The 23,389-nt window shown below is 35.6% G+C and overlaps 2 protein-coding genes across 2 annotated transcripts in view; both read left to right on the top strand.

Annotated features, from left to right (window-relative positions):
- WDR49 (WD repeat domain 49) overlaps nucleotides 1–3,825 on the top strand; it is a gene marked incomplete at both ends in the record, with an annotated part of 205,975 nt that extends 202,150 nt beyond the window's left edge. The window contains one exon of the mRNA XM_080915350.1: nucleotides 3,695–3,825. Within this exon, the coding sequence (XP_080771476.1) occupies nucleotides 3,695–3,825 (131 nt within the window). The remainder of the gene's footprint in view (nucleotides 1–3,694) is intronic.
- An 8,343-nt stretch (nucleotides 3,826–12,168) lies between these two features.
- The window catches only part of SERPINI2 (serpin family I member 2), a gene marked incomplete at both ends in the record, with an annotated part of 32,886 nt that continues 21,665 nt past the window's right edge, over nucleotides 12,169–23,389 (top strand). Inside the window, one exon of the mRNA XM_080916354.1 lies at nucleotides 12,169–12,415. Coding sequence (XP_080772480.1) covers nucleotides 12,169–12,415 — 247 coding nt within the window. The remainder of the gene's footprint in view (nucleotides 12,416–23,389) is intronic.

Raw genomic sequence — 23,389 nt, 5'->3', positions numbered from 1 at the left:
TGTAATAACACGTGCTATGCAGAAAAATAAAGCAATTAATATACCTCCACATGTAGTACCCAGTTTATCCATTTGATGGATATATCCTCATTCTGATCCAAAGCAGTACCTGAGGCACCCAGAAGAGGCTTGACTGGAAAAGCAACAGCACAAATCTCTGGCCTATCAAACAAATTCTAGGAGATGGAATCCACAGATATCAAGACAGAATAGTCTAAGAGCTATCCACAGAAGTATAAAGCATTATGAAGTAAGCAAACTTGATCTCTCTCAGAGGTAGAACAAAGGATTCTGGGGGTCACTGAGAAGGGAGTTAATTCTTTGAGGGTCTAAGGGAAAGCTTTCAGATGCTTCAAAGATCTATGTGATCAATGGAACAATAATGCCTCTTACTAACAGTTGAATGAATTGTTCTGTTCTCTAAGATGTTAAGGTATCTGCCATCACTGGGAGAGGGGCCCCTTGGTCCTGTGAGACTTGATGTCCCAGGATAGGGGACTGGTAAGCCACTGAGGCAGGAGTGTGTGTGCAGGTAGGCAAGCACTGTCATAGAGGCAGAAGGAAGAAGGGAACAGGGGGCTGGTGGACAAAGTGGGAAGTGGGATAACATATGAAATGCAAATAAATAAAATAAACAATAAAAAATATTTTAACTTGTGTAACTTTGAAGAGAGTATTTCAGGTTCCGAAGTAAATGTTATGAGGGAAACTTACTGCTTTAAGATAAGCTGTGTATTTGATGAACACAAACTTTCTTTCCTAGGATTATTCAACAGAAATGAACCACAAGCCACAGGGAGCATGACACATTCGCCTGTCTCTTCATAATCACTTGCCACCATTTTGTGGTAAAGAATCAGATCGTGACACATATACTAGTTTGAACTGAATCGGGGAACTAGAGCCCTCATGGCTCTATATTGAGTAGGATGTAGTTTAAGGCAGTGTGGGTACCCAAGGCAGCTACAAAATATTTAGAGCTTAGTCCTCAGGCAAGATGGATGCTGAGGAGAAATGTTTTACCCTTCTCTTAGAAAACCTAGAGTACGCTTTTGTGACTCCAATGAATAAGTCAGATTTGCTTGATTTACCTAGAGAAGGTAGGAATTAGTACTTGAAACTGAAAATAATTTCCCAGAAACTAACTGGAAGCTCCAGTCTGGCCACATGTGCATGTGTCTGTTCTTACATGCAGAAATTAACTAGAGCAAAGCTAAATATTCTTTTAGAATCTGAAGCAATCTCAGTAAATTGCATATGTTTTCTTACTGCTGTCTTCTCTTGCAGTCCTGCTTCCATTTGATCATGAACAAAGTTTCTCTCCCTTCCCTAATGAGTGACTTTTTTTTCCTGCTGCTGCTGCCTTCTTAGACTCCACATTGTGACATTTTCTTCGCCTGTAACTTTTGCAGTCTCAGCTCTCAGCTCTTTGGCTGCATTCTTTATACTTTGTAGACTGCAGGTTGCACCGACCTTCTGTTTCTATGACAATGGCCTTGGTTCGCCGGAATAATTTTCCCTCGTTTTTCTTGTTGCTATCTAATTTAAAAGATGTAGAAAGAAAGATTTTAATCTTATAGCCATGTTTGTATGACTAGTAAGGAGTGGGTTTTCTTTTTCATTTTGTGTTTTTTTATACTATTTACCATGTATTTTTTTTTAAACTTTTTCTTTTCTTATTGGATATTCTCTGTATTTACAATTCAGGTGTTATCCCCTTTCCACCAATCTTATTCCTCTTCTCTCTCCCATTGCCTCCAAAAAGGTGCTCCCTCTCCCAACCTCCCTCTTCTACCTCAGGATTCCCCTACACTGGGAAAACAATCCTTCACTGGACCAAAAACCTCTCCTCCCACTGATACCAGACACTGCCATCCTCTGTTACATATGCAACTGGAGCCATGAGTCTCTCCATGCAAACTCATTGGTTGGTGTTTTAGTCTCTGGGAGCTGTGGGTTTGGTTAGTTGATAATTTTGTTCTTCCTATGACGTTGCAGACCCTTTCAGCTCCTTCAGTTCTTTCACTAGATCCTTCACTGGGATCCCCATGTTCAGTCTGATGGGTTAGCTGCAAGCATCCTTCTCTGTATCAGTAGGACTCTGGCAGAGCCTCTGAGGAAGCATTCATATCAGGTTACTGTCAGTAAGCACTACTTGGCATCAGCAATAGTGATTTGGTTTAGTGGCTGCATATGGGGGGGTCCCCAGGGGAGGCAGTCTCTGAATGATCTTTTCTCCATATCTCTCCTCCATTTTTCCCTGTATTTGCTCCCATTCATGGTTTGTTCTCCATTGTAAGGAGAACTGAGGCATCCACCTTCTGCCTTCCTTCACTTTGAGTTTCGTAAGCTTTATGAACTGTTTCTTGGGTATTCTGAGCTTTTGAGGCTAGTAACTGCTTATCAGTGAGTACATGCCATGAGTGTTCTTTTGTGACTGGGTTACCTCACTCAGGATGATAGCTTCAAGTTCCATCCATGTTCATAGGAATTTCATGACATCATTGTTTTAAATCGCTAATTAGTAATCCATTGTGTAAATGTACCACACTTTTTTATCCATTCCTCTGTTGAAGGACATCTGGGCTCTTTCCAGCTTCGGGCTATTTGTTTGGCTTTACCTAAGTTTTTAAATCCTCTTACAAGTCTTTGTTTACTTATTCACAACTTGTGTTCTCTGTTTCCAATTATCACCTTATTTTATTGTTCATTATATTTATGCCCTAATGACCATGAGTAAAGCTTCTGCTTTTAATCACTTCAAAGAAAAGCCGTGTTTGTGTCCCATAACCTTAGTACAAACCATTTGTATGATAAACTTCCAGTATGCACGTGTAGAATGAGAGAGTTATACAAGAGGCCAAAATTATTTTGTAGAACATGTGCTCCAATTTCCTCTCACTTCTGCTGTATCACCAGCCATAGGAATAATTTTCTCTTCCTTTTTTTTTTTTTTTTTTTTTTTTTGAAGCTGCAGATGATCCCTGCATATTGCACTGTTTTGTAAGGATGTGATTACAGATGTATGTGTTTAGTCATTCACACAGCCAAACTGCGTGTTGATTATTTTAATTGTCTTATTTCAATACAGAATAATTTGTTCTGGGCTTTTTAAACAAGCCCTTGATAGCTGTTAAGTAGATTAAAAAACAAAAACAGAAAACATCGGCTTATTTAGTCCTCACCTTTAGATCACCAATCTCTGTCATCATGCACTTAAAGGAGTAGTACAAGCTTTGGGGGGCGGTTGTAGGAAGGCATATGTGTGTGTGTGTGTGTGTGTGTGTGTGTGTATAAGCTGTGTGTGGGGTGATTTCTGTGTTTATGTGTGCATATGTGTGTGTACAATATGTGTATGTATGTATTCATACAAGCTGTGTATGGGGGGTTGTATGTGTCCATCTGTGAGTGTACAAGGTATGTGTGTGTGTGTGTGTGTGTGTGTGAGTGTGTGTGTGTGTGTGTGTGTGTGTGTTTGAGGGAGAGCTGGTCCTTTCAAGTGCAATAAAACAAACAATAGAAAGTTAGCAAAAGCATCTCCCCAGTGCATTCTTGGTTTTAGAAACATCAATATTTGGACAAAGAATGAATGAAGGGAAGAAGAAAGAACTTGAGAGGTTTCTCTGTGCCCTTTCATTTAATTGGATTTCTTAATAAATGTAATTTTCATGTCATTTTCTTCATCATTTTGTAGCTTTGAAAGCTGTATTTGATGAGAAAAGCCTATTCCCCAAAGAACTTCTCTATCGTGAAAGCCAAGCCAAGGCACTGTGTCAAGAAACCAATGATGAAACAAAGATAAAGCGAAACAAAAAGCTATTATGAGGAAATAACAAACACGCTGCTGTGCTATAGAGCATGCCCAAGGATGCAGAGATGAACCTGGGCTCCCATTCTCCCTGTTCCTCTAAGTATGAACTTCAAGAAACTCTGACTTCAGATTCTGCAGTTGTGTTTTGTGCACTCATACTTCCTACCCTTGTCCAATCCAAGAAGAACATAACAAAGATTGCTCTAAAGAAGAGCAGTACCAATTGGCAGTTTCTATTTCAGAAGAAAGTATATTACCCAGTTGTCCCTATAACTCCCCTGTAGACAGTCATTTATAATGTATTTATTATAAAATTGTCATTAAAATATGTAAAAGACTAACCAATTGTTAAAAATTCATTAAAATTGTCTATTTTAATGCTCCCTCTCTTTACAATTTGGTTTACCACAACAATTTTGATACCGATAATTAGATACTTAAAATAGCAGCATATTTTATTCTTTTTAAAATATACATTTTTATTTTAGATGTACCTATTTATGACATATAGTACTTAAATTTGATACACGCTAAAATGAATATCTATAAATAAATATTAGCATTTACAATTCATTAAATATTTTCAAGTATTTTAATTAACATGTACTCATTGCACAAATTGATGTATATGTAGTGTGGTTAATATTTCAACACACCTATCTAATATGTGGTAGTCAAACCAGAAAAATTGTTATTTCCTAGTAGTCATTTTAGATTTGTGCTATTTTATGCTTTTGGTGGAATTTGGTGAGAGTGATAAGATTCCGTACTTGAAAGTTGTACTGGCTGGTTTTGTTTGTCAACTTGACACAAACTGGAGTTATTACAGAGTAAGGAACATCCCTTGTGGAAGTGCCTCCTTGAGATCCGTGTGTAAGGCCTTTTCTCAAGTGATGATCAATGGAAGGAGGGTCCATTGTGGGTGGTGCCATCCCTGGGCTGGTAGTCTTGGGTTTTATAAGAAAGCAGGCTGAGCAAACCAGAGGAAGCAATCCAGTAAGCAACACCCCTCCATAGCTTTGGAATAAGCTCCTGCCTCCAGGTTCCTACCCTGTGTGAGTTCCAGTCCTGATGTTCTTTGGTGATGAACAGCAATGTGGAAGTGTAAGTTAAATAAATCCTTTCCTCCCTAACTTGCTTCTTGGTCATGATGTTTTGTGCTGGAATAGAAACCCAGACTAAGACAAAAGCTGGGTGGCATAACAAACCCAAGCAGGTAACAGCCTTGGAAAGAAAGCAAAGTGCCTAATCCTTTGTAAAAGCAACACTGTCCTAAAGAGCCTACTAGGCACCATTTAGTTCTGAAACTTCCTGATTCCCCTTGTGCAAACATTACTTTATATACATCATCTTCCAGGAGACCAATATTATTGTGTTGGTTTTTGTTGTGTCCTTCATAAAGAATTAATAACTTCATTTCCATGGGTTCAGTTTATATGTATATGTTCATATTTTAAAGAGGCCTTTAAACTAGTTAGACTTTAAAACTCTTGCAATAACACATTAGTAAATTATTAATATATCATGGATACTTTGGGTTTTCAAATAAAGCATTCAATCTATTTTAATCTCATATGCATTCTTTTAAAATTTATCTCTTTTAATGTTGAAATGTGACAAACTGTTCCATTATGAGATTGCCTAGTAATGAAATGGCAATGTTTGGATTATAATTCTGATCTGTTTTCCTTTTAAGATTAAGGCATTTGTGAGTTGTGGTTCTTTTTACTACTTCACAGGTTATGTTTAATGATATGGGCTTTAATAATAGATTTGCAAGCTTCATTAGAGCAAACATTTTGGCATAGGAATGGGAAGATGCTTGCTGAGGACTGAATTATTTTCTATTTGTGTTTATGGGAATAATGAGTCAGATAGTATAACTCTTATGTATATGGCTTTGCCTTCTCATTTAATTGCGAACATATATGGCAATGGTCTGTGTGTGTGTGTGTGTGTGTGTGTGTGTGTGTAATATATTCTTTACAGAAAATAGCTCATATGCAATGGAATCTTTCTATGTAATACAAAGCTGCAGTTTTCCCTCTACTCATTCAAAAATATTATATGTTTATACAAAGTACATACACACTTCTTGTATGCATGTATGTACTTATATTTACCATTTATTTATGGTCTATCTGTCTGTCTGTGTGCCTATTTATCTGTCTTTTATTGTCCAAGGATCTATATGGAAGCAAGTGTGGCAAACAGTAACTATTTGAGAAACTGAAAGGAGGACATGGGGTAGTAAGACGCTGTACTCTACAGGCACATTTATGTAAATTTGAAAAGATTTCAATTGCCAATTTTTTAAATCTTAAAATATTGCTTTGATAGAAAGGATTCTTTTACGTGTTCAAGCAGAAACAAAGCACACTGAATGGGATGCTTGACTGGTTAATCCATCATTTCCAACTGAGAAGAATGATTTCTGAGCCACAGGCTGATGATAGTGCAGTGGACTGCAACCAGAGACACATTCCCAGAAATGCAAGGGGTTATTCAGATGTAAAAGAGACATAAAAGATATACCAAATCCTTTGTGGGGGAGCCTTTCTCCACATACATGCTTCTATCCACTTATGAGTACATGTGTCCATATGACTATTCAAAGTCCAGGTATAAAAGGCAGAGGCCAGACAATTTGTTTACCTGTATACAGTGAAGACTCATCTTTTCCTCAGCTTTCTCAAGCATATTCGCAAATAATATGATGGTTAATTAGGCTGAGATTTATGAGTAGCAATTTTTAGGTATAATTTAGAAATTATTTCAATTAGGCACATCTTTTTATTATCCTTATCATTAATCTTTTGTACAGGCTAGTCATTATCACTCTTCAGTTTTACCCCCTGACAGTTCCTCATCTCAATCTCCCTCCTCCATCTCCCAAAGGATGTTTTAACCCCCTATATGAACTCTTTTTCAAGAGGTTAGTATAATATAGTCTGATCCATATAGAGTGACTTTCTCTGTGCAGATATTACATTGACAGAGCTCTGGATAGATGGTTTATAGGACTGTAATTCTATTTCTCCTGTACTTCATGCTCTACTTTGTAAAATGAATTATGAGGAGCAGTCTCAAAGTGCATTTGATGGATTCAATGGATACTTTAAAGCTCTGAAAGTCTCTTTTAATGTAACTACTTCTAATAATTTGGCAAGATGTACACAAAGGGGCATAGAGATGACACCTAGCTATTATTCCTCACTATTCTTTCATCCTGCACAGCATCTAATTGTGTTAAACAAGTAGCAGGGTCTTTCCTGTCAAATGTTGATAGATCGAAGAATTGTAAACTGTTCCTGAAATTAACATTGAGATGCAATTATTTAAAAACCATTATCCTACAGTGAAAGGAACATGTCACATTAAAATGTGTTTTGATTTCAGTAGCTGTTTGTAATATGTACATCTGTTCTAGCTATTATGTAACTTTTTTCATTTTAGAACATATTCTTATCACTCAAAAATTATGGACTATACTGGCATGATGAAAGATGCCTGAAATTAATCTGTGCTTAAGTGGAAAACTTAACTTTTAAATTTGTCATTGATGAAAATGTTTTCCCTTGTGTATTTAAAGTTTGGAACTAAGTATATTTTAACTTGAAAAAATAGATGATAAAATACTAAGAAAAGGGCTAATATTATAACTGTAACTCCTTGCTACTGACAGTGCAAAAGTTTATAAAAGCATTTAAGGTCTCATTGTTATTTTTTTACTTTTGAGCCTTTAGGGGCAAAATATAGTTATAAAAACACATTTGTGAAAGTGTTTAGGTAGTGCACAGTAATATTTTATTGACAATAATACTTTGGTGTTTAATAACATACCTTAAAATTATAAACAAAAATTCACAGTTGTTTCTTTTTAATGCAGAAGAAAGAGGACAATGCATATTTTTGTTTGAACTGTTCTAATTTAAGATTCCAGATGAAAAATCACATTGAATGGTCTAAAAGAGACAGAGTGGCTGTTTACACCTTTACAGAGAAGGGAAAGTACTGGCTGATTCTTGCATAAATCACATTATATTCTGAGAAATGCACAGATACAAGGTGGTAGCTAAGAGTGCTAGGGATATAAGGTTGCTAAGAGTGCTAGGGATATATGGTTGCTAAGAGTGCTAGGGATATACGGTTGTTAAGAGTGCTAGGGATATACGGTTGCTAAGAATGATAGGGATATACGATTGCTGGTGTCACCGCAAGGGGGAGAACCCTGCATGTCTTCACCATTCTTATCTGTATCGTATGCAGAAGAACTAGGAAGATAGGCTTCGTGTATTGAACAGATCCAGTCTGGAAAGTAATTATGGCTTCATTAAAGATAGAAAAATACTTAAAGTTAGAAAACATAATGCTGAAAGAAACTCTAACATTTTAAAAAGAAACATTTGGGAATGCCACCGTAATATAAAATCCTGGTTGTTGGACAAAGGTATAGGTCAGTGGGGGAGATATTTGTTAGTATGAAATATAATGTATATTTCATCTATAATGCTGAAACAAGTAAAACCAAGCTTGATAGGAGATGTTCATGTCTCATGGTCATAACACTTCAGGTCTGTCACTGGATCATGGCAATAAAATATTAACAAGGTCCAAGTCTGAGATACATATTTTAGATGATCTATTGGTTTAAGGTATTCATTTTAAGATGCATATAAATAATTTTATTTCTTTCTTATAAGGTTCACAAAAATACTTTGGTGATTAATAGTCACATTTGCTTCAATGAAACTCCAGTAAAGTTTCCGTTTCTTCTGAGGCCATATGGATGATATATGTGTTTAATACCTCCTGCCACTGAGATGATTAAATTGAACTTTAAAAATGAGATGAAACCCATTGAATTATGCATCTTCTTTGTATTGATGGGTGGTTTGTACAGAAAGTTATGTAGAATGGTAAAACTGTCTGTAAGTAACTTCAATGTTTTTTTTTTCAAGCTACCTAGGATTAATAGTCTTTTTTTTTAACATATGTAATGTGGTAAATCAATAAACTTTATCTGGTTTTCTTGTAAAATACAAATATATTTCTTCATCATCTATTCTTTTACCACACAATTAGAATGGGTCTCACAAAGGGAATGTCTCTGATATTTGCAAAGTGCACAGTGATGAACTGTGGCAATTGTAGAGTGGATTTTTTTCAGCTTGTATTTTTCCTCATAAGCACGTTAAAGTGTTTATGATGGCTTGAATGTTTAATCTGACTTCATGTCCTATTAGAGTCCAGCATATTTGTTATATGTCGCATTTTCCAGTAGTTTATAGTTTTAAAGGAAATGAAGTCATAGATGAAATAATAACAATGTTACTAAACCATTTATCTTAGTGTTTCTCTTTCAATCATATTCCATCACTTTAACTTGATCACATGACAGGACACTGCACACCTGCTACGCTTCTGAAAGAATCAATCATTCAGTGCTTAAGGTAAATACAGTTGGCCTTCACCAATAAGCTGCTTCATATAAGAGAACTTCCCAGTAAGTACATTTTAGTCACAGCATTTGAGTAAATTATCAGAAGTTAATTGTGGGTAAGTTCCTTAAAATTAAAAATAGATATTTAGTAACACGGACTATGTTGATTAAAACATAAAAGAGGCAATTTGATTAACTTTGGTGTAAGAATAGTTTGATGTTTATTTTTAAAAATAAAACATTACTTTCATTCTTCTTAAAATTATTTAGTGTTGAAAGGTTAAATTCTTACAGAACTACCCATCATATTGTTTATCTCTTAGTACTTTGCGTTTCCGGGTAAGATAATATTCGAAACCAAATGAAGTAAATAAAGTTTTTAAAAAAATGTTTGTTTGATTTTATAACTGCCTGGACAATTTATAGTAGAAATAACTGCTCACAGATGTAAATTTTATTTATGAGAGTTATCAGTAAAGTATTATTGTAAGACTAGACTCTATTTCCAGGGAGAGTTTTGTCATTCCTAATAATATTTATTGTTCCATCATTGTCCAAATACATAAAGATATATCTAATGAATTTCAACTTGTTTGAAAAACATTGATAACATTTTGATAACTTACATACCTGTAAACATGTATGTTGAGAAATTGAATATATATGCATATATATTCATGAGTACATATATTCATAAAAGTTCAAAGTCAATATATATATGCACATGTATATGTGTATATGTATAAATAAATGTATATGTAGCAGAGAATTGTATGTAGATAATAATTTATGTGTAAAACTTTTCTCAAAATTTCTTTTTACTTTTGTATTTTTACAAAATAGTATATTGATTTAATCCTTAATAAAGCATATGATTGGTGGTTTTTATCTATATTCATGTCTTACTAACACATGATTTTCTACTAGGTGGTTTGGATTATATTTTGAAATTTTATTTATTTATTTTATTTTTTGTCTCTCTTTTTTCTTACAACTTTATTTTAAAAAGAAAAATGCATGTACAGATTTTTAAAAGCATTTTGGCATAAAACTATATGAATATATTTTTGTCAGTACTTGATTCTTTTAGAAGTTTGATAGTATGTATTGAAATTTCACTAGTTACCATAAGCATAAAGTACATGTAGAACAGAATCTAACATGGAATCCGTCAAAGTTTTCTTGGTGTGTATACATTAAATATGATTTTTGAATACCAAAAATTTCCACAAGGCTATATTCTTACATCTTGAATTATTAATTATTTAAGGTCTAAGCATACTGTACTCTGAAAGGGTGCTATACACTTACGTTTTTTCTAAGAAGGACTGAGGCTTTAACTTTTTGGCCTTTTTTGTTTGTTTGTTTGTTTATTTTTGAGCTTCATATGGCCTGTGAGTTGCTTTGACATCCCTAGTCATCAGAAAAATGCAAATCAAAACAACCCTGAGATTCCATCTCACACCAGTCAGAATGGCTAAGATCAAAAACTCAGATGACAGCAGATGCTGGTGAGGATGTGGAGAAAGAGGAACACTTCTCCACTGTTGGTGAGGTTGTAAGCTGGTACAACCACTCTTGAAATCAGTCTGGTGGTTCCTCATAAAATTGGACATAGTCCTATCTGAAGACCCAGTTATTCCACTTCTGGGCATATACCACACAGATGCTCCAACATACAGTAAAGACACATGCACCACAATGTTTATAGCAGTCCTATTTATAATAGCCAGAAGCTGGAAAGAACCCAGATGTCCTTCAGTAGATGAATGGATTCAAAAATTGTGGTATATTTGCACAGTGGAGTACTACTCAGCTATTAGATTTTATATTTTATTGGATTTTTTTTACTTACATTTTAAATGTTCTCTAAAAAAATTCTATGATTATTCAAATAGTCCTTTTTTACTTATATTAGAAACCTGAAATATCAAAATAAAACCTTATGGGTTACTTTTCAAGGCTCTTTGATTATTCTTTGTCTTTATACCTTTTAATGTTTTTTAGTAACTCAGCATCTAACTCTAGGAAAGTAATGTTTCAGGTCCTCAAGGCTGACCTCACTACTGTGAAGTCTTCAGGTTTTGTTTCCATTGAAAGGGCGGTTCTGAGAAGCCAATTCACAGTTATTATTATAAAGTAGAATTAGCATTACTGACATTTATGAGATCTCAACATTACTATTCTATGAAACATTCAAAACTGTTTCCATTGAAAGTATAATCAGATAGGTGACTTTCTTGTAATTGCTGTAATGGCCAGTTGATGACTGGGGCAGTTTTGTGAATGGCTATGGATTTCTATTGCTGTTTTTCCAATAGTTGTGAATTGTTTAGTCTGAGTGATTGACAATTCTCATTCGCTGTTTTTATTTTGCCGTTTATCATTGACTGTCATTTTGTTTCCCTTCCATTTCTCCTTATTTGGCTTTCTTTCCTTTGGAAAACTGTGAAGTGAAAGTCAGGACATTTTGCTCTTAGCTTTATAAGGTAATGGAAGAGCTCTGGTTGGGATAGACAGACTGCCCACTGACTTAGGGTGCACTGGCTTAACTGTTCAGCTGCTCTTGGTCTATAAACCTTTCTAAACTGAACACAAGTTTCCCTTGAGTCAGAGTCACAGCTGTGCCAATAAATAAGCCAAGCAAATAGAGAGAAGAAGAATCATAAAGCAAGTTAGACAAGTTCTTGTCACTAATTGGTGCTGAAGTAGAGCTTTACTATTGGTGTGAGGAACCTCAAGGTATATATATTATGCTATATTTTGACATTAGTATTATTAGCATGCACACACACACACACACACACACACACACATACACACACAAAATAGATGGTAACTCTACTGTTAAGTTTACTATGATAAAGTCTGTTTGAAAAACTGACCTATTTTAAATTAATACACAGAAGGGAAGATGAATAAGACCATATTGTGGAGTTTTCTCCTCTTTTTTTCTGGAAGTCAGACTTCAAGAGCTGTGGATAAAAGCAATGCTGAATTTGCAGTGGATCTTTATAAAGCTATTTCTTTATCCAACAAGAACAATGTTATATTTTCACCTCTTGGAACCACTGTGCTTCTTGGAATGGTGCAACTAGGTGCAAAAGGAAAAGCACAGAAGCAGATCCTGCAAACTTTAAGAATGCAGGAAACCTCAGCAGGTAAGTGTCTTACATGTAACTCTCTAAAGACAGTCATTTTTGTTTGTGGATACTAGGGAGAAGCCCGGTTCATAGAACTTTAAAAACTGAAAATAAACAGAGACTATGCCAAACTATAACCAAAGAGATAATTATAATGTATGCATCTTATTCACTTATAATTATTTCTTCCTAAAATATGTAGCAAAAATATTAAGAAATTGAGGTTTATAAAACATAAAATTCTCTACATGTCTGTATTTTTCTCTCAACTGTTTGTGTATTTACATGTACTGGTTTTTAAAATCATATAACTGATTCAAAATATAATTTAACATTACGTTTTATTTATTTATGTGGAAAGAGCATTAATTTGTCTATCTTACTTTAGTAGTTGTTCCTCATACTTCCCATTCAAAAATAATGCACTGCTTTACCAGGAGACCACAGGTCCATTAACATGTAATTTATAGGCTTATTAGTTTTACAAAATGTGGCAAGAGAGGTTTTTTTGATGTTGGCAGTTATTTTGGACTCTACTAATGTCCTGTGTGGGCAACTGACTTCCCATTAGAAACATCTCCCTTGTAATATGGCTCATACTTTTTCTTCATAGTGCTCTGAGTTTAAGCCTTTAAATCCCTATCCCAGACCATATCCTGAATGTCAGTAGAGATGTCTAGATTTTTAATTTGAGAGTTTATATACTACAGTCACAATTCATTGCAGTATATATTTTTTTCTTAGCATGGTTTATCTACATTTAGGAATTGTTTTTCTAAACATATTGGCAAGGCACATGTTGCTCCATTTTATGCTAAATAAAGTTTGTAAAGAAGGAGTACTGCTAATTAGCTAAATGACCTTTCCTTTGTGAGTCATATATAAGAAAGCTACTCTAGCCATCTTGTTTAATTCCAGCAGGCCCCAGGACTCTACACTGAGGTACATTAAATTTCATGGTTCTGCTTTAAAAAGTAATGAATTGCTTATGAATGTATGAAAAGCTGATTCTATGATAAGCTATCAAAACAGGCTTCTAAAATTAAATCCCCAGATGGGTACATCTTAGATGGGAACACAAATGTTGAGATATGAATGTTAAAATTACAGTAATAATAATGAGGTATCACGAAACATTGATGTAGTCTAGCCAACACCTCTATACATGTTCAAGCCATCTGACTTCAAGTCTATAATCACTCTATAAGAAATGGATACAAAGATTGTGGTACATTTACACAATTGGAGTACAGCTATCAGAAACAATGACTTAACAAAATTCTTAAGAAAATGGATGCATCTAGAGAATATCATCCTGAGTGAGATAACCCAGTCACAAAAGAACAGACATAATATACAGTCACTGATAATGGGATATTAACCCCAGAAAGCTCTGAACACCCCAGAAACAACTCACAGACTGTGTGAAGTTCAACAAAAAAGAATATATTTTAATTAAAATAAAACTGTATCACATCCCCTTTCCTCCCTACAGCCCCTCCTAGTCTCTCTCCTATCCCTTCAAATTAATAGCCTCTTTTCCTATATTATTGTTACATATATACATATATGTATGTATATGTACCCACAAACACTTAATTACAACCTTTAAAATGTATTTGAAAAATAAATAAATAAATAAAAAATTAAAAAAAAAAGATTCAGAGGAGGATGCTCAGAGCCAACCATTGGATTGAGCACAGAGACCCTGATGAAGGAGTTAGAGGAAGGACTGAAGGAACTGAAGGAGTTTACAACTCCATAGGAGGAACAACAATATCAATCAAACAGACCCTCCAGAGCTCCCAGGGACTAAACCAGCATCCAAAGAGTACAAATAGAGGGATGCATTGCACCAGCCACATATGTAGCAGAAAATGGCCTTGTTGGGCATGAATGGGAGGAGAGGTCCTTGGTCCTGTGAAGGTTTGATGCCCCAGTGTAGGGAAATGCCAGGGTGGGGAGGCAGGGGTGTCTGGATAGGTGGGGGAGCACCCTCATAGAATCAGGGAGGGAGATGGAATAGGGAGTTTCTGGAGGGGGATCTTGGACAGGGGATAAACTTGAAATGTAAATAAATAAAATATCCAATTAAAAATAAAATAAAGATACACATACCCCTGCTGGACAAATGCTAAAAAACAAAGCAGAGGGAGCTGGAAAACTTTGGCCAGTTTTATTTCCCAAATTGATAAAGTAAGTCTTATAGAGGAAAATTTATAATTTCCTTGCAAGAGAATACATGATGTCAAAACAGTGATCAGAATCTACCAAGCATTTCTGCAGTTCACCTAAGTGACAAAGACACGAAAAAAGATCATAAGTATAGAAGGAAAAGAAAGTTAGGAGGAAGAATAATGAAAGAGAAGTTGAAACACAAAAGAGAGAAACGGAGAGCTAAAAGGCGATCCACAGTCTAAAGGTGAGAAGGGATCAAATGATAAGAAGATGGAGAGGAGTCCCCACACAGCCTGACTTGAGAGCAAGGTAGTGTCAGAGATCTGGACAGGCTAAGGCAGCCAGCAGGCAGCCTAGCAGTCAGGTGGGAAGTGGAACAAAGGAGAAGAAAACACAAATCGTATATTTATCTAAATTGGGTTTATTGTGTTCATCACATTTTTTCAATTAATTTTAATTTGTGTGTGTGTGTGTGTGTGTGTGTGTGTGTGTGTGTGTGTGTGTGTGTTCACATGACTATACATGTGTGTGCATGTGGAGGAGAGAGGTTGAGGTCAAATATCTCCTTTAGTTTTGTTTTACATTATTTTGTGACATTGGTTGATTGATTGATTGATTGATTGATTGATTGAGATAGGACCTCTCACTAATTCTGGAGCTACCTGATTTCTCTATACTGTGGCCAACAAGACAAAGAGATGCTTCCATATTTACCAGAACTTGGGCTACAAGAGCAAACCGCAACTCCAGATTTTCCATGGACTTGGGGGTCTAAATCATGTCCCCATGATTATACACCAAACAGTTTAGTGAGCCATATATTCAGGCCCCATTTGCACTTGTTAAAAACAATACTGTGTTGGAACATAATATATCGTGATCATGGCATATATCAGCATCTTCTTAGAGCTAATTCTTGAGATGAATTTCACTGACTTACCTTAATGTTGGTTCTTCCATCAGTCCCTCAATAATTTTGTTTTTCATATAATATCCATTATTTAAAATTATATGTATATGTGTGTAGTTTGCATGACTGTAGTAGCCTTCAGGTTCCAGAGGAGGATATTAAATCCCTGGAGATGAAGATAGAGATTGTTGTGAATTGTTTAGTGTTTGCTGGGAAGAGAACTCAAGTCCTAAGGAAGAAGAGCAAATGTTCTTAATTACTGAGCCTTCTTTCTAGTCCCACCTCCAGCATCAATGATTTTCAAACCATGTTATCCGTTGACTTTTCTGTCTTAATTTTTCTTTCCTGCTACTAATGTTGGTCTTTGCTGTGTTGTCCCTTGTTAATGCCTGGTTTATTCTATATGCCCTGAAAGATAGATACATCCTTGTGCAACCAAGATTCCCAGTGTGCTCTGTATTTATGTTACCCAAGCTGCAAAGTATATGGCAACAACTTACCTTCTTCATTGTAGTGAACATCTGATAATACCTCTGAAAAAAGGCTATCAATTAAAGGCTGCACTGGCAATATTGCTATTTACTCAGTGAAGCATTAAAGGAAAATCTAAGGGTGGACACAGCTCACTATTAGAGTGCATGGACAGCATGCTTAAGGCACCTGGTTTAATTCCCAGGACTACTAATAAATAAAAAATTACTTGACATAAATTTTGGCCCTAGCATTGTAACAAAAATTTCTTGTACTTTAGCCCAAGTCATGTTACCTTTCAGTTTTCTCACCTCTGTGTATCTCATATTCTTTACTAAAAGATATGAGGATTACCTTAGGGGGGTTGTGTAGATGATTTGGCTGAAATAAGTCTCAAACACATTGTGTGTGTGTGTGTGTGTGTGTGTGTGTGTGTGTGTGTGTGTGTGTGTGTGTGTTTATACACTTGAGTGCAGGTGCCTGTGAAGGACAGGGGAGAAATAAGAGATAGTGTGAATGTTTAACATAGAAACTGAAAACTAAAATTTAGTCCTCTACAAGAGGAGTATGAGCTCTTACCTGCTGAACATCTCTTCAGTCTCCCACACATAACCATTTTTAGATATTCTATGGCTTGCAGGAAATTTAGTACTAAAATTCTGAATAATGAGTCCCAAGGATCTCCAATCTACTTTTTTTTTAAATTTTTTAATTGGTTATGTTCTTTATTTACATTTCAAATGTTACTCCTTTTCCCAAATTCCCCTCTGAAATCCCCCTGTTCCATCCCTCCTCCCTCTGCCACTATGAGAGTGCTCATCCACTCACATACTCCCTCCCATCTTCCCTCCCTGGCATTCCCCTACACAGGGGTATTGTGCCTTCACAGGGCGAATGACCTCTCCTCTCATTTTTGTTTGATAAGCCATCTTTCTGCTACATATATTGCTGGAGCCATGGGTCTCTCCATGTGTACTCTTTGGTTGGTGGTTTAGTCCCTGGGAGCTCAGGTTGATATTGTTGTTCTTCTTGTGAGGTTGAAAACCTCTTCAATTTCTTCTGTTATGTTTCTAACTCCTCTACTGGGGACCTTATTCTCAGTCCAATGGTTGGTTTAGAGCATTCTATTCTATATTTCTCAGACTCTGGAAGAGCCTCTCAGGAGAAAGCTATATCAGGTACCTGTCAGAATGCACTTCTTGGCATCGACAATACTGTCTGGGTTTGGTGAATGTATACTGGATGGAACCCAGGGTGGGACAGTCTCCTTTCGGTCAGACTCTGCTCCAAACTTTGTATGCGTATTTCATCCTGTGAATATTTTGTTCCTCCCTCTAAGAAAGACTGGAGCATCCCCTCTTTGTTCTTCTAAATTCTTGAACTTCTTGTGGTCTGTGGATTGTACTGTGCGTAATCCAAGCTTTTAGGCTATTATCCACTTATCAGTGAGTGCGTACCATTTGTGGTCTTTTGTAATTGGATTACCTTGCCCAAAATGATATTTTCTATTTCCATCCACTTGCCTAAGAATTTCATTAAGTTTTTGTATTAATAGCTGAGTATTATTCCATTGTGCAAATGTAAAGTATTTTTTGTATTCATTCCTTTGTTGAAGGATACATGGGTTCTGTCCAGCTTCCGGTTATTATAAACAGGCTGCTATGCACATAGTGGAGCATGTGTCCTTGTTATATGTTGGAGCATCTTTTGGGTATATTCCCAGGGTGGTATAGCTGGGTCCTCAGGTAGTACTATGTCCAATTTTCTGAGGAAACGACAGACTGATTTCCAGAGTAGTCATACCAGCTTGCAATCCCACCAACAATGGAGGAGTGTTTTTCTTTCCACACATCTTTGCCAGCATCTGCTATCACCTGAGTTTTTGACCTTAGTCATTCTGATTAGTGTGAGATGGAATCTCAGGGTTATTTAGATTTGCCTTTCCCTGATGACTAAGAATGTTGAACATTTAAGTGATTCTCAGCCATTCAATATCCTTCAGTTGAGAATTATTTGTTTTGTTCTGTTCTCCATTTTTAATAGGGTTATTTGATTCTCTGGATTCTAAATTCTTGAGTTCTTTGTATACATTGGATATAAGTCCTCCATCAGATGTAGGATTGCTAACATCTTTTCCCATTCTGTTGGTTACTATTTTGTCCTATTGACAATGTCCTTTGCCTTACAGAAGCTTTGCAATTTTATGAGGACCCATTTGTTGATCCTTGATCTTAGAGCAAAGGCTATTGGGTTTTCTGTTCAGGAAAATTTCCCTTATGCTTATGTGTTCAAGGCACATCCCCACTTACTATTCTATTAGTTTCAATATATCAGGTTTTATTTGAAGGTCCTTGATCCAATTGTACTTGAGCTCTGTACAAGGTGATAAGAATGGATTGATCTGGATTCTTCTACATGCTGATCCCCATTCGAACCAGCACCACTAGTTGAGAATGCTGTCTTTTTTGTCCACTGACTGGTTTTAGCTTCTTGGTCAAAGATCAAGTGACCATAGGTTTGTGGGTTCATTTCTGGTTCTTCAATTCTATTTGATTGATCTACCTGACTGTATCTGTACCAATACCATACAATTTTTTAAGTCACAATTCCTTTGTAATACAGTTTGAGGTTGAGGATCCTGATTCCCCTAGTATTTATTTTATTGTTGAGAATATATTTGCTATCCTGTTTTTGTTGTTGTTGTTGTTCCAAATGAATTTGCAAATTGCTTTTTTTAACTCTATGAATAACTGAGTTGGAACTGTGATGAGGATTGTATTGAATCTGTAGATTGCTTTTGGCAAGATGGCCAATATTGCTATATCAATCCTGCCAATCAATAAGGATGGGAGATTGTTTCATCTTCTATGCTCTTCCTTGATTTCTTTCACCAGAGACTTGAAGTTCTTGTCCTACAGAACTCTCACTTCTTTGATTAGAGTAACACCAATGTATTTTTTTATTGATTGTGACTATTGTGAAGGCTGTCCTTTCCCTATTTTTTTTCTTAGCCTGTTTATTCTTTGAGTAGAGGAAGGCTACTGATTTGTTTAAGTTAATTTTATATTTAACCACTTTACTTAAGTTATTTAGGAGTTCCATGGTGAAATTTTAGAGGTCACTTAAATATACTATCATATTATCTGCAAATAGTGATATTTTGACTTCTTACCTTTTGTCTTAGTTAGGGTCTTATTGCTGTGAACAGACACCATGACCAGTGCAAGTTTTATAAGACAACATTTAATTAGGGTAGGCTTACAGGTTTAGAGGTTCAGTCCAGCAGGAGCATGGCAGCATCCAGGCAGGCAAGGTGCAGGAGGAGCTGAGAGTTCTAGATCTTCATCCAAAGGAAGCCACAGCCGAATAAGAATCCTCAGGCAGCTAGGAGGAGTGTCTCTAAGCCTACATCCAGAGTGACAAACTTCTTCCAACAAGGCCACACCTTGTAATAGTGCCAATCCCTGGGCAAAGCATATGCAAACCATCACATTTTCCAATTTGTATTTCTTTGGCATCATTTTGTTGTCTAATTTCTCTGCCTAGGTCTTCAAGTACTATATTGAATAAGTAGGGAGAACGTGGTTTCTTATCTAGCTTTTTATTTTAATGGGATTGCTTCAAATTTCTCTTCATTTAATTTGATGTTGGTTACTGGTTTGCTGTTCATTGCTTTTACTATATTTAGTTATGGAGCTTTTTAAGACTTTTACCATGAAGGGGTGTTGATTTTTATGGAATGGTTTCTCAGCATCTAATGAGATAATCACATGTTTTTTTCTTCTTTGAGTTTTATATAGTGGATTACATTGATGGATTTCTGTATATTGAGCCATCATTGCATCACAGGGATTAAGCATACTTGATCATGGTGGATAATCATTTTGATGTGTTCTTGGATTCAGTTTGTAAGAGTCTTATTGAGTATTTTTGCATCAATGTTCATTAAGGAGATTGGAATGAAGTTCCCTTTTTTTGATTGGGTCTTTCTGTAGTATAGTTATAAGAATAATTGTGGCATCATAGAAGAAATTGGGTAGTGTTACTTCTGTTTTTATTTTGTGAAATAGTTTGAAGTGTATTGGAACTAAGTCTTCTTTGAAGGTCTGATACAATTATGCACTAAATCTATCAGGTCCTGGGCTTTGTTTGTTGGGAGACTTTTGATGACTGCTTTGATTTCTTTAGGGGTTATGGGACAGTTTAGATTGTTTATCTGATCCTGGTTTAGCTTTTGTACCTGTCATTTGACTAGAAATTTGTCCACTTCATCCAGATATTTTAATTTTTTCAAGTATTTACTTTTGTAGTAGGATCTGATTTTTTTTAAAATTTCCTTTGTTTCTATAATTATATTTTCCTTTTTGTTTTTGACTTTGTTAAGTTAGATATTGTCCATGTAGCCTCTGGTTTGTCTGATAGGCATATATCTATCTTGCTGATTTTTTTTCAAAGAACCATCTCCTGGTTTTATTAATTCTTTGTATAGTTCTTTTTGTTTCTAATTGGTTGATTTAGCCCAAGAGTTTGATTATTTCCTGACTTCTTCTCCTCTTGGGTATATTCGATTCCTTTTGTTCTAGATCTTTCTGGTGTGCTGTCAACCTGCTAGTGTATGCTTTCTCTTCAGCTTTTTTTTTTTTTTTTTTTTTTTTTTTGGAGATACCCAGAGCTATGAGTTTTCCTCTTAGCACTTCTTTCATTGTGTCCCACAAGTTTGAGTATGTTGTGCCTTCATTTTCATTAACTTACAAAAAGTCTTTAATTTCATTTTTTTATTTCTTCATTGGCCAAATTTTCATTGCGTACAACATTGTTCATTTTCCACGTATATGTGTGCTACCTAATGTTTTTGTTATTAATGAATACCAGCCTTAGTCCATGCTGATCTGATAGGATGCATGGGATTATTTTCATCTTTTCTGCATCTTTGAGGCCTGTTTTGTGACTGACTATATGGTCAATTTTGGAGAAGATACCGTGAGTTTCAGAAAAGAAGGTATATTCTTTTGTTTTAGGATGAAATGTTCTGTAACTGTCTGTTAGATCTATATGGTTTATAACTTCTGTTAGTTTCACTGTGTTTCTGTTCAGGTTCTGTTTCCATGATCTGTCCATTGAAAAGAGTAGGGAGTTGAAGACTCTCACAATTGTGTGTGTGGTGCAATGTATGCTTTGACCGTTAGTTAAGTTTCTCTCATGAATCTGGGTGCCCTTGTATTTGGAACATAGATGTTCAGAATTAAGAGTTTATCTTGATAGATTTTTTCTTTGATGAGTATGAAGTGTCCTTCCTTATCTTTTTTTGATAACTTTCGGTTGAAAGTCAATTTTATTTGGTATTAGAATTGTTACTCCAGCTTGTTTCTTGGGACCATTTTTTGTTTGCTTGGAAATTTGTTTTTTAGCCTTTTATTCTGAAACTGTTTCCATCTTTGTTCCTGAGGTGTGTTTCTTCTATGCATCAAATTTCTGGGTCCTCTTTTCATATCTAGTCTATTTCTCTGTTTCTTTTTATTGGAGAATTGAGTCTATTGATATTAAGAGATATTAGGAAATAGTTATTTTTATTTCCTGTTATTTTGTTGTTAATGGTGGAATTATGTTTGTGTGCGTTTCTTCTTTTGGTTTTGTAGGAAGAAGATACTTTTCTTGCTTTTCCTAGGATGTAGTTTCTCTCCTTGTGTTGGAGAGTTCCATTAATTTTTCTCTGTAGGGCTAGATTTGTGGACATATATTATGTAAATTTGGTTTTGTCATGAAATCTCTTGGTTTCTCAATATATGGTAATTGAGAGTTTTTCTTGGTATAGTTTCTTGGGCTGGCATTTGTATTCTCTTAGGATCAGAATGACATCTGTTCAGGATTTTCTAACGTTCATGGTCTTTGTTGAAAAGTCTGGTTTAATTCTAATTGGTCTGCCTTTACATGTTACTTGACTGTTTCCCCTTACAGCTTTTAATATTCTTTCTTTGTTTTGTGCATTTGGTGTTTTGCATATTATGTGATGGGAAAAATTTCTTTTCTGGTTCAGTTTATTTGGAGTTCTTTAGGCTTCTTGTATATTCAAGTTCATCTTTATCTTTAGGTTATGGAAGTTTACTTGTATAATTTTATGGAAGATATCTGCTGATCCGTTAATTTGGGATCTTTGTTCTCTTCTATGCCTATTAATCTTAGGTTTGGTATTCTCATTGTGTGCTGGATATCCTGTTTGTCTTGGGTTAGGATCCTTTTGCATTTTGCATTTTCTTTGACTGTTATATCATTGTTTGTTATGGTATCTTCTGCTCCTGGGATTCTTTGTTCCATCTTTTATATTTTCTTGATGCTGCTTGCATCTATAATTCCTGATCTATTTTGTAGATTTTTTTTAATCTCTAGAGCTGTCTACCTTGATGATTTCTTTAATGTTTTTGTTTCCATTTTTATATTCTGGATGATTTTGTTCAATTCCTTCTCCAGTTTGGTAGCGTTCTCCCGTATTTCTTTAAGGGAGTTATACATGTCTTTCCTCAAGTCCTCTATCATTATTATGAGATATGCTTTTAAATCTGAATCTTGCTTTCCAGGTGTGATGGCATATCAAAGACTAGCTGTAGTGGGAGTATAGGATTTTGATGATGCCAAATTGCCTTGAATTCGGTTGCTTATGTTCTTGTGCTTGCCTCTTACCATCTGGTTGTCTTTAGTACTAGCTTCCCTAGTTGTTTCTGACTGGACCCTGTCTTTCTTGAGATTCTGATTGTGTCAGAATTCCTCAGAGTCCAGGTGTTTCTCTCATCCTGTGATTCTGTGATTCTGTAATCCTAGGATCCTGATTGTGTCAGAACTCATGGGAGTCAAGCTGCCTCTGAGATAATGGAGTCTCAGTGTGACCAAGCCCCTGATGTCCTTGGGAATGTCCAGTCTCCTAAGAGTCAAGTTTCCTCTATGATCCTGTGACCCTTGGCCTGGTATCATACCTTTCTGTTGTGAGATTTAGATCCTCTATTTTTGTCTTCACTATGCTAAGTTCATAATCATGTGTCAGGATTCCTAGCCATTTTTTGTTCTTTCTTTCTTTCTTTCTTTCTTTCTTTCTTTCTTTCTTTCTTTCTTTCTTTCTTCCTTTCTTCCTTCCTTTCTTTCTTTCTCTCCTTTATTATTTTTTTAATGTTTGAGTTGAGATCAAATCAGAACCTCATGATTCAGTGGCAGGGAAGTTATCAACCAAGTCACTTTCGCAACTTCTAGGTCTACTCTTTGGATCACATACATACATGCCTAACCTTTTGATTCTTAACATCAGGAAAAAAGAACCAGTATAGTGACAATTTTGGAGATTGGCTTCATTTGAAAAAAAAAAAAACAGAAATATCATTGGAATATGTTTTTGTTTAAATTCCAGGTGTGGGATATGAGGCTGCTTCAGATTGTTTGCAGCAGCTGAC

The sequence above is a fragment of the Micromys minutus genome, assembly GCF_963924665.1.
Source record: "Micromys minutus genome assembly, chromosome: 4".
Classification (NCBI taxonomy): domain Eukaryota; kingdom Metazoa; phylum Chordata; class Mammalia; order Rodentia; family Muridae; genus Micromys; species Micromys minutus.
Note: the sequence above shows the minus strand (reverse complement) of the source record. Positions and strands in the feature narration are given on the sequence as shown.